The 12,151-nt window shown below is 41.4% G+C and overlaps 1 protein-coding gene across 8 annotated transcripts in view; it reads left to right on the top strand.

Annotated features, from left to right (window-relative positions):
- Positions 1-12,151, top strand: part of GARNL3 (GTPase activating Rap/RanGAP domain like 3) — a 215,880-nt gene that overhangs the window by 40,501 nt on the left and 163,228 nt on the right. Inside the window, exon 1 of one of the 8 annotated variants that reach the window (XM_058302890.2) lies at positions 11,847-12,068. The exons of 5 other annotated variants lie outside the window; for them this stretch is intronic. In XM_058302890.2, the coding sequence (XP_058158873.1) occupies positions 12,061-12,068 (8 nt within the window). In that variant the 5' untranslated portion in view covers positions 11,847-12,060. Of the gene's footprint in view, positions 1-11,846; positions 12,069-12,151 lie in introns of those variants that run through there. 2 more of the 8 variants (XM_058302891.1, XM_071216987.1) reach the window with 2 other exon arrangements.

Raw genomic sequence — 12,151 nt, 5'->3', positions numbered from 1 at the left:
AGGCAAACTCTGGCAAAACTGAAGGGAGAAATAGATGTCTCTACAGTAATAGTTGGAGACAGCAACACCCAACTTACATCATTAAATAGAACAACTAGACAGAAGATCAACAAGGAAACAGAGAACTTGAACAATATGATAAACAAATTAGACCTAATAGCCAGATACAGAATGTTGCATTCCATATCAGTGGGTTATACATTCTTCTCACGTGGTCATGGATCTTTATCCTGGATAGACTACATATTCGGTTACAAGGCAGGTCTCAATAAATATGAAAAGATTGAAATTTTACAAAGCACCTTCTCAGATTATAATGGAATGAAACTAGAAATCAATAATAGACAAGAAAGGGAGAAATTTTCAAATGTGTGAAGGCTGAACAACACATTCCTAAACAATCAGTGGGTCAAAGAAGAAATTGTCAGAGAAATTAGTAGATATGTCAAGACAAATGAAAAGGAGAACACAACTTATCAAAACTTATGGGATACAACAAAGGCAGCCCTAAACACCCTATATTAAAAAACAGAAGAGCTAAATCAAAGATCTTACTGAACAACTGGAGAAACTAGAAAAAAAACAGCAAACCCAAACAAGCAGAAGGAAAGAAATAATAAAGATTAGAGCAGAAATAAATGAAATTGAAAACCAAAAAAAAAAAAAAACAGTAGAGAAAATCAACAAAACCAAATGTTGTTTCTTTGAGAAGATCAGTAAAATTGACAAATGCTTAGCTAGACTAACAAATTTAAAAAGAGAGAAGATGCAAATAAATAAAGGAAAGAGGGGAAAGTTACGAATGACCCCACAGAAATAAAAAGGATCTTAAGAGGATATTATGAGAAAGTGTATGTTAGCAAACTAGACAACCTAGGGAAACGGACTTTGGCCCAGTGGTTGGGGCGTCTGTCTACCACATGGGAGGTCCGCGGTTCGAGCCCCGGGCCTCCTTGACCCGTGTGGAGCTGGCCCATGTGCGGTGGTGATGCGCGCAAGGAGTGCCCTGCCACACGGGGGTGTCCCCCGCGTAGGGGAGCCCCGCGCGCAGGGAGTGCGCCCCGTAGGGAGAGCCGCCCAGCGCGGGGGAGGGGGCAGCCTGCCGAGAAATGGCGCCGCCCACACTTCCCGTGCCGCTGCAACAGCTGACAGCAACAGAAGCGGACGGGGAAACGACGCGGCAAGGGGACACAGAAAACAGACAACCGGGAAAGGAGAGGGGAATTAAATAAATAAAAATAATAAATCTTTAAAAAAAAAAAAAAACAAACTAGACAACCTAGATGAAATGGACAAGTTCCTAGAAATGCACAAACAACCTACATTGGTTCTACAAGAAATATAAGAACTCAATAAACAAGTCACACTTAAAGTCATTGAAACAGTCATCAAAAATCTCCCAACAGGGAAGCAGACTTGGCCCAGCGGATAGGGCATCTGTCTACCACATGGGAGGTCCGCGGTTCAAACCCCAGGCCTCCTTGACCCGTGTGGAGCTGGCCCATGCGCAGTGCTGATGCGCACAAGGAGTGCCGTGCCACGCAGGGGTGTCCCCCGTGTAGGGGAGCCCCACACACAAGGAGTGTGCCCCATAAGGAGAGCCGCCCAGCGCAAAAGAAAGTTCTGCCTGCCCAGGAATGGCGCCGCACACACAGAGAGCTGACACAACAAGATGACGCAACAAAAAGAAACACAGAGGCCACTGACAACAACAGAAGCGGACAAAGAAGAACACGCAGCAAATGGACACAGAGAACAGACAACTGGGGCGGGCTGGGGGGAGGCGGGGAAGGGGAGAGAAATTTTTAAAAAGTCTCCCAACAAAGAAAAGTCCAGGCCAAGATGGCTTCACAAGTGAATTCTATGAAGCATTTCGAGAAGAATTAACACCAATCCTGTTTAAGCTCTTCTAAAAAATAGAAGAAGAGGAAAAACTACCCATGTATTTTATGAAGCCAATATCACCCTACTATCAAATCCAGATAAAGATACTACAAGAAAAGAAAATTACAGACCAATCTCTTTAATGAACATAGATGCAAAAATTCTCAACAAAATACTTGCAAATAGAATCCAATAACGTATCAAAAGAATTATACATCACAACCAAGGGGGATTTATTCCTGGTACGCAAGGGTGGTTCAACATAAGAAAATCAATCAACGTACTACAGCATGTTAACAAATTGAAGGAATAAAACCACATGATCATTTCAATTGATACAGAAAAGGCATTCAACAAAATCCACCATCTTTTCTTGATAAAAACACTTTGAAAGTTAGGATTGGTACTCCGAATACATAAGTCAGTCCTACAAATCAATTAGCAAATGACCAACAACCTACAAAAGGATTCAAAATAGGCAAATCATAGGAAAGGTATCTCAATGGCCAATAAGCATAAGAAAAGATATTTAATCTCGAGTTAGCCTGGGAATAAAAATTGAAACCACATCTCAGGGAGACACCATCATATCCTGTAGACTGCCAAAAAGTAATGTCTGGCAATATCATATGTTGGCTAGGATGTGGTATATGTCGAACTCATACACTGCTGATAGGAAGGTAAAGTGTACACTCATTTTGGAAAGCAAATGTGGTGATATGTGGGAAAACAAAGATGCACATATCATGACCCAGCAGTTCCACTCCTAGGTAGCAGTCTATGGATGCGATGACACTTGTACACACGGAGATATGTAAAAGGATGTTCATGATAGCTTTGTTTGCGATACCAAAAAAATTGGGAACAAATGTTTAACAATAGAAGAATGGAAGAACAGTGGGATGTACAGCATTTTAACTGAGTGAATTAGTTACAGATATCAACATGTACAAATGTCAAAAATAAACTGTTCAACCAAAGAAGCTACTTGCAAGAAAGTATACATGGTATGATATCTATCATTTGTATAAAGTTTTAAAACATGCTAAACAATACTACAGATTTTATATGGTTAAGGTACATAGTACAGATATAGAAATATGAGGAGTGAACATATACCCCTTTAGTGAATGCTTCTGGGAGATGAAATAAGGATCAGGGAGAGGTACCGTTGTGTTCCAAGTGGATCTCTAATGTGTTATTTCTTAAAAAGAAGAAACAAAAGACCTGAAGCAAAGATAGCAAAAAGTTAAAGTTCATAGCTGTACACCAGTGTTCATTATTCTTCTTACTTTTCTGTTTCTTGAAATATTTCATAATAAAACAAATGTGGGGAAAATCCAGACCATTCTGCTATATAGCTACGTTTGAGAGCCATGATCTAAAATCAGTGTTTTTCACATTTTAATATGCATACAAATCCCAGTGAGGATTTTGTTAAAATTGTGATTCTGTTTCATTAGGTCTGGGGTGGTTCTGGAGTCTGCATTTCTAAGAAGCTCTGGTCCAAGGACTACACTAAGTAGCAAGAGTCAGGATGACCTCACTATTCTCTAGGATTCTTGCCTCCAATGGGACTGTACAGAAGCACCCACTCTGGACATAGCATGCCCCTCTTCAAGGTCTGGGTACAGTTTGGAGCAGATTTTCTGAATCCCAGTGGGAAACTATAAGAACCTGGGGAGACAGACTTTGAAGGGATTTCCTGAAAGAAGTAAAACCTGCAGGTGACCAGGGGAGGTATGCTACAACATATGTTGTCTGCTGATTTTTAATTTTTTTACTTTATATAAGTTTTTGTTTAATGCTTTGTAGTCATGCATGTATAGATCTCCTGTGGAGCAGTATTTCCCACACCAAATTATACTCTGGGCTCGAAAACCCTCACATCTTCACACTGTAGAAAAGGAGGAACCAAAGTCCCTGAAGATCAAGGGAGGGGAGAGAGCAGATGTGCAGAATCATTTTTGTAGACAGCATTTTCCTGTTTTCCGGATGGTAGGGCTTGAACTGAGAGGAGTGTGGCAGATCTCCCAGGCTTCTGTTATAGGCACCCACACCCAAAGATTACATATACAGCTTGTGAAGGGTGTGAGAAGAGGTTTTTACAGCTTATCAGATTTGCTATGTACAGGTATGCTTTGCTTGCATAATATTTATGTCCCTGGAAAGTCCTGCATACTTTTTATTTTCTTTCCCACTGCTGTCTAATCTCTATGAAAGCAGGAATCATGTATCTCAGTTTTAGCACCTGGCACAGTACCTAGCAACTTGTTAAGTACTCAACAACGATTTATTGAATGTGTAAAAGAATCTTGACTCGTTACAATGTTTTTAATTAAACTTTTTATTTTGAGGTAATCATAAATTCATATGTAGTTCTAAGAAATAACAGAGATCCCATGTATTCCTTACCCAGTTTTTTGCAGTGGTAGCATTGTACATAACTGTAATACCATATCACAACCAGAATTGGCATGGATATAATATGTTGATCTCATTTATACCTCCCCAGTTTAAATTTTTAAATTTCCCTAGTTTTATATGTTTTCATTTGTGTGTATTTTTTGTTTTATGCAATTTTATCACATTTAGTTTCATTTATCCACCACCACAGATAAGAAACAGAACAATTCTGTCATCACAGAATCCCTTATGATGCCCTTTATAACCACACCCATTTCTTAACCAGTTCCCTCAATAACATGGTCATTTCAAGAATGTTATATCAATGGAATCATACAGAATGTAACATTTTGGAATCATTCAGCACAGTTCCCTTGATATTCATCCAAGTTGTTGCACATATCATTAGTTCCTTTTAATTGCTGAGTAGTATTCCATGGTATGGAGGTACCACAAATTATTTAACCATGCACCCTTTGAAGGACATCTGGGTTGTTCCCATTTTTCCACTATTATGAACAAGCTGGTATGGACATTTGTGTACAGGGTTTTATGTGACCATGCATTTTCATTTCTCTGAAATAAATGCCCAAGAGTGCATTTTCTGAGTCATATGATAATTATATGCTTTATTTTATAAGAAACTGCCAAACTGTTTTCCAAAGAGGCTGTACCATTTTACATTTCCACCCTCAATGTATAAGTGATCCAATTTCTCTGCATCCTCACCAGCATTTGGTATTGTTGCTATTTTTTATTTTATAAATACCATTTTTAAAGAACATGGTAAAGATTATTATTGAAAGGAACCCTATAATGACTTACCATAAGACTTAACTAATAATAGTAGTGTACTGGATAAATTCCAGGGACACATGTCATTGTCAGAAACTTAGTGAAAACACAAACACCATAAAAGGAATGTATTCTATAATGTTAGCAAAAAGAGTTTTAGAATAAGAAAAGAAAATCAAATAATGGTAAAAATAACATCAAATGTTCCTGGAAGTATTTCTGAGAGTATATATCAGGAGAGGGAGAGGAGGAGCCAATCTGTGTTCAAGAAGAACAGAGGAAAACACTTAATTCATGAATCATTTATTCAACAAATATTTATTGAGTAGGCTAGTATGAACCAAGTACTCTATAAGACACATTGGGCATGGTGATGAACAAAACAGAATAACTAGCATCTATTTAGTGGCTACAGTCTGCCAGATGTAGTGCTAAGCACGTTATGATTTGATCCCCCCAGTAACCCGTGGAGACAGATATTTTAACCACATTTTACAGATAAGGAAATAGGCTCAAAGAGAAAAGTAACTTGTTTGAGGTCAAAGAGCTAATATGCGGTGGAGCTGAAATTCATATCCAAATCTGTCTGACTACTTTATGGCTGGTGAATCTTGCCAAGGGAAACTTAAAGAACACATTGTACTCCAGCCCCAGAAACACAATTGGGGGACAGGTAGCTATCTGGGGAGTTACAAGAATCGACGGGATCTCATTTCCAGGACCCCTTTCACTCCAGAAATCTTCCTGCCTACTTATTTCCTCATGTCTTAAATGCCTTCAAAAGAGGACAGAATACTTCCACTTCATCATTAGAATAAAAGGCTTATTTTATAATTGTATGTATGCTTGACTAATCTTCAGAAAGGGAGACAACTGGTCTCTTATGGGCAATAAGCTATTCTAGTACTTCTTCGGAGGTCCTGGACACCCTCCAAGCCAAAATCTATAGTTTGGCACATTTTTTAGCTTCTCTATCCCTCAGCAGGGGGTATCCCTTCTGCCCCTCTTTACTGACTGCTTATCAGGGGGCCTTGGCATTGTCCTGGAGCTCCTGACGCTGAACTTTCCTGTTGTTAGGCTTCTGAAAAACTGCCTCTTGCTTCTCACAAATGCTCTGTGCACCAGAAAGAGTCCCCATTCTCTCTGTTAGCTTTAACGCTTCTACCAGGGCTAGAGAAGTAACGTGGCAGCATGGAAAAAAGCAATAATTGAGGCCCGGATTAGAGGCATCTGGTCAGTAGTGAAGGCCAGTTACTAATCTCCAGTGAGAACCTGTTTAATTGAGTTTGGTTTTCCCTTGGAGGCTACCTGACTCCTTTTTTTAACTGTGTTCAGTTTCAGCAACTCTTGGTTCTTTGGAGAGGGTTGTCCTGATTTCAGAAAACCTTATAATGGCAATTTGTCTAGCCTCTGTGTGGAGCTCCGAATCTCAATTGTCATGCCAGGACATATTTAGAGATTTAACATGGAGGTCCTCAACTCTTTTCATGCTTTTAAAGTGTGATAAGCATCCTCATGCATTAATTTCCTAAAATAGAAGGGTTTATATTTAGGACCACATTGCATACAGCTAACTTGCTCTCTGGTTCTCTTTTCGCCACTTGTCCTGGTGACCTGCTGTAGCCAGGTTTCAAATGTCTCTGCCATCATGACAACAGTGGGACCCTAGTATTCTCTAGGTGAATTGCACAGCTAGGCTAACACTCTTAGGGAAGAGATGTAGTTCTACACATTGATGTTACCATCAATCCTACTTTAGGATGTTGCTTGGTCCCAGATGTACCTTTCAGTTGCAGGGAGAAAAGATATTTTATTTAAAACTTGAAAAAATTTGTAATCAATTTTGCCAAACTCCCCTTCCCAGGAAGTTCATATTAATAAATAGAGCAATAATAGCTAACATTCATAGAGGTTTTTTTTAAGATTTATTTTTTATTTCTCTCCCCTCCCTCCCCACCCCCCGACAACCCATTGCCTGCTCTCTGGGTCCATTCGCTGTGTGTTCTTCTGTGTCTGCTTGCATTCTTATCAGCAGCACTGAGCATCCGTGTCTCTTTTTGTTGCATCATCTTGCTGCGTCAGCTCTTGGTGTGTGCAGCGTCACTCCTGGGCTGACTGCACTTTTGTCACATGGGATGGCTGTCCTTACAGGACACATTCATTGCGCGTGGGGTTGCCCTATCAGGGGGACACCCCTGCGTGGCAAGGCACTCCTTGTGCAAATCAGCCCTGTGTGTGGGCCAGCTCACCACACAGGTCAGGAGGCCCTGAGTTTGAATCTTGGACCTCCCATGTGGTAGGCAGACACTCTATCAGTTGAGCCAAATTTGCTTCCCTCATTGAGTGTTTATCATGCTTAGAATGCTTAGAATTTTGTTTTTTCTTATTTTTTATCTTAATACCTTGCGAAGCAGATAATATTACCAACCACATTTTTTTTTCCAACCACATTTTCTAGATCAGGGAAAGAATGCCCAGAGAGGTTGAGAACCATTCTCTGTGACTAAAGCACGTGCTCTTGAGCACTACCTCATACCTCCTCCCATTCACAGAAAACTTAATGCCTTGTCCTTCTTTCAAAAGCCTACAGAGCAATTAACAGCTTTCCCAGGTATATTAGTCAATGTTCTCTAGGGAAACAGAATCAACAGGAGATATCTGTAAATAGTATAAGACTTTATTCTCTCACATGGCCGTGGAGATGCACAAGTTCAATTTCTGCAGGCAGGCTGAAAACCAGGGGCTCCAATGAAGGTCTTTGATGAGTTCCCAGAAGGGGTTGGCTGTCCAAAGTTAAGCTGGAAAATTCTCTGAATTCTGAAATTCACTCCCCTTTTAAGGCATTCAACTGATTGGATAAAACGTAAATCACTGCAGTATCGTTGGTAGATTGTAGCTGTGATCAACCATCTATGCAGTAAACTCACTGGTGACCAAAGTCCATAAATGTCCTTGTATTACAGTTAGCCCAGTGCTTGCTTGACCAAACAACTGGGCACAATTACCTGACTGAGTTGACACATTAGTCTTATCAGCACACCAAGGATTCCAAAATCATAGAAGCACAGTATTTTTCAAAGTGTTGTTTGTGGACCACTTTCTTCAGAACTCCCTTACCTACTTTTAAAATTGTATGGAGTTGAAGAAGGTCAACCACCACACCATGGAGCCTCGAGTGTCTACAACTGAAAGCAGGAGGAGTGCATCCAGTATCCATGTGGAATCTAAGCCCCCACTTGACATAGATGTGCAATGGACACAACCAATCCAATGTCCACAGAGAAAATGTGGAATGGGTGTGGGAAGGGTAGCCATGGTGGCTGCTGGGTTTGGGGAATGGGAGGAAGAGATGAGATGTGGAGGCATTTTCGGGACGTGGAGTTGTCCTGGGTGGTGCTTCACGGACAATTACGGGACATTGTAGATCCCCCCAGGGCCCACTGGATGGAACGTGGGAGAGTGTGGGCTATGATGTGGACCATTGACTACGGGGTGCAGTGATGTTCAGAGATGTACTTACTGGGTGCAATGGATGTGTCACGATGATGGGAGAGAGTGTTGCTGTGGGGGGAGTGGGGGGTGGGGGCGGTGGGGTTGATTGGGACCTCATATTTTTTGAATGTAATTTTTAAAAATAAATAAATAATTTTAATTTTTAAAAAAATTCCAGACTTACTGAATCACAACTCTTGGGAGCAGGGCCAGGGAATCTGCATTTTAGAAAGTGCCCCATGGAATTCTGATGGATTCTAAATTCTGAGAAACACTCCTATGAAGCATTTTCATTGGTATATTAATCATAGTTAATTGGTGGTCCTGTAACCAAGAATAGAGATTTGTGAGGATATAGTGCAGGGATTGGCAAACTTTTTCTATAAAGGGCCAGATAGTAAAGAGTTTGTGCTCTGTGGGCTCTATGGGTCTCTTGCAACTCCTCCACTCTGCCATTGTAGCACAAAAGCAGCCATAGACAATCTGTAATGAATGGGTGTGGCCATGTTCCAATTTTGTTTTCAAAAACAGTCAGTGAGTCAGATTGGGCCGTAGTTTACCAATCCCTGATATAAAATCATCCTGGCCCACCAGCCCTTTGACAACTTTTTGTGGGAGTTATTCTTGAACTGTTTTGTTACCTATAGAGAGTTGTATCAATTAAGATAAAATCAGCTATTATAATCGATAAATCCTGAATTCTTAGTGACATAAAACAATAAAAGTTATTTCTCACTCATATCACAATCCAATGAGGGTATTCATAGATGGGCGGACTTCTGTGCGGTCATTTAGGGACCAAGCCTCCTTCATATTATGGCTTCACCTCTCTTGTCGTTGGAGTTCTCTCTTTTCAGCCAGTGGATGAGGAAAGACAACAAGGAGTGCTCCTATGAAATTATATGTACTAGGTCTGGAAGAGGTGCCCAAATTTCCACCCACATTTCATTGGCCAGAATTTGTGTTTTTGGGGTCCAGAAACAGCGATTTTTAAAACCTATGAGTGCCTTGGTCCCTGAACTTTGTCTTTTCCCTTATATCTTTGCTTGAAATTCATGCAGTTCTTGCCTGGGTTCATCTCTTCCTTATAAAAAACCTTGCTAAGATCAGCCAATGGGAGCCAGCACATGTGATCACTCTGATTCTTTCCAGTCACTTTCCCTGGAGCTGCAGACTTAGAAGGCACATGGTCTAACTTCCAAATTACTGCAGGTGTAAGTTTAACTAAATATTTTGCTACTGCATAACATGCAGCTCCATCTTTCTAGCCTCTGATATCAATTTCCTCACTGCCTGCTGCCTGCCTAGAAAGTCAGTAAGTCATTGCCATGTATTTTAGGTTGTTACTATGGTAGCACCCCACTTCCAAATACCAAATTCTGTTAAGATAACAGATGCTTTAACAGGTAAACCCAAATTCTTCTTTTTTTTTTTTTTTTTTTTTTTTTAAAGATTTATTTATTTATTTAATTTCCCCCCCTCCCCTGGTTGTCTGTTCTTGGTGTCTGTTTGCTGCGTCTTGTTTCTTTGTCCGCTTCTGTTGTCGTCAGCGGCACGGGAAGTGTGGGCGGCGCCATTCCTGGGCAGCCTGCTCTTTCTTTTCACGCTGGGCTGCTCTCCTCACGGGCGCACTCCTTGCGCGTGGGGCTCCCTCACGCGGGGGACACCCTTGCGTGGCACGGCTCTCCTTGCGCGCATCAGCACTGCACGTGGCCAGCTCCACACGGGTCAAGGAGGCCCGGGGCTTGAACCGCGGACCTCCCATATGGTAGACGGACGCCCTAACCACAGGTTTTTTCCATCTTGAAGCCTCACCCTCCGGCAATTTCTTAGTCTCCATCTGGCTGGCCACAGGGAAGGAAAGCAAGCGCCTCATATGGAATATGTCTGGAAGGTGGAACACAATTATTTCTGCACATATTTTCTTGGCCAGAGCTTAGTCACATGGTCACATTTACTGCAATAGGGGCTAGGAAATGTAGTCTAGCTGCAAGCCAGTAGGAAAAGAGAACAGGTTTGATTGAGCACAAAGTGGTCTCTGTCTGCCCCATAGACCAACAAACACTGTCTGGACCAATGATCTAAGCACCAGTGACTCATCAGGGAGGATGTCAACAGGAAGCCTGCTTTGGTGCTCTTAAGGGGTGCTATCAAGCATTAGCTAATAAGATCCAAAAGATGTGTAAATACCTTCATTAATGCAACAAACATTTACCAGCAGGTCTACTCCATGCCAGGCAGTGGACCTGACACTGGGGACCTGGAAGAGAACAAATTCCTCTTGGAGCTCTCGGGGAACCCCTCCAATTGCAACCCTGTGTGGGTACCTAAAGGCCAGAGACCCTGGGGAGAGAGGGATTTTTTATGTGTCTAGTTTTGAGTGCCTCCTATAATTGAGAGGCATGCTTGATAGAGGACAGGCTAGCTCCCACCATTAGCAAGTGCTTTGTCTGCAGTGCATAGGATGAAAATGTAATTGGAAGGGGAGTAAAAGGGTAACAGATAGAAGACATTCTCTTTATAACTCCCTTGGTTGTTTTCAGAGGACATTGTTTTCCCTCTTGGAGGCTTCTAAGGGAGGTGGCTGCTCCAGAACTTGGGGTTATCATCTTTTTTGTGTTTGTTTTTGACTGTTAGCAAAATTAGAGAGCTGCAGGAGGGTAGACAGCTGGACATCCTTAGTATACGGTGCTGTGTCTTAGAACCCCATCAGTAGTGTGGAGGGCAGCACAGGAAGGGACCCAGAGCCCAGTATCCTTGCTATTTCCATGCTATTGGCCATTTGCATTAGAAGCTGCTGCTGCTGATTACATAGAGGACCTGGCTGAAACTGAAAAGGTGGATTGCGATCTGGGCAGGCACAAGGAGGAAAGGTCATGCAATGCATTCAGTCAACAGCCATGGACATCCACGTCAATACCAGAGCTCTGTTCAAATACACAGGCATTCCTTTCAGTGGAACCCACTGTCTCTTGGTAACTCAGGGTCACAGAAAGGATTGAGGCTGATACATGGGGCAATGGCAGTATTCTTCAGATGGGCTTTCAAGGTAGGGGAAGAGAGCAGGCAGAGAGGACATATTTAACACAGACGAAAATAGGCCATGGATGGAGGTTTTTCAATCTCTTTCAGAGATTTTTTTTATTAAAAAAAAAACAAAACAAAAACATGTTACTAGAAGCAGGAATGTAGTCTGGGTACTAATTGGGATACCCTTTGTTGCATATTTTCAGCTAAGGAAGTGAGGACTACAAAAGGTTAAATTTTTCATGTAAGATTAATTCAGCCATCTCTGAAATGGTGGAAGCAGAATACCATTAGACTCTCTAATCTCATTTCTTTCATGCTGTCTTTCTTGGAGCCTATCAAATAGTGTCCTGGCAGAGAGTCAGTTCTGTGGATGCTAAACATCAGAGTCAGTCTCTTTCTGAATGTGCCAAGAGGTCTGTAATTCAGAAAATGTAGCCTACCTTTTGTGGAAGGATGAAAAGGTACTAAATGCACCTTTCTTTGCATGTTAGATTCCAAATATTTTAGATATATTAAACATGTAATTTCTATGTAATTTTATCTC

The sequence above is a fragment of the Dasypus novemcinctus genome, chromosome 8 (assembly GCF_030445035.2).
Source record: "Dasypus novemcinctus isolate mDasNov1 chromosome 8, mDasNov1.1.hap2, whole genome shotgun sequence".
Taxonomy (NCBI): domain Eukaryota; kingdom Metazoa; phylum Chordata; class Mammalia; order Cingulata; family Dasypodidae; genus Dasypus; species Dasypus novemcinctus.
This window is presented reverse-complemented; position numbering and strand designations above follow the sequence as displayed.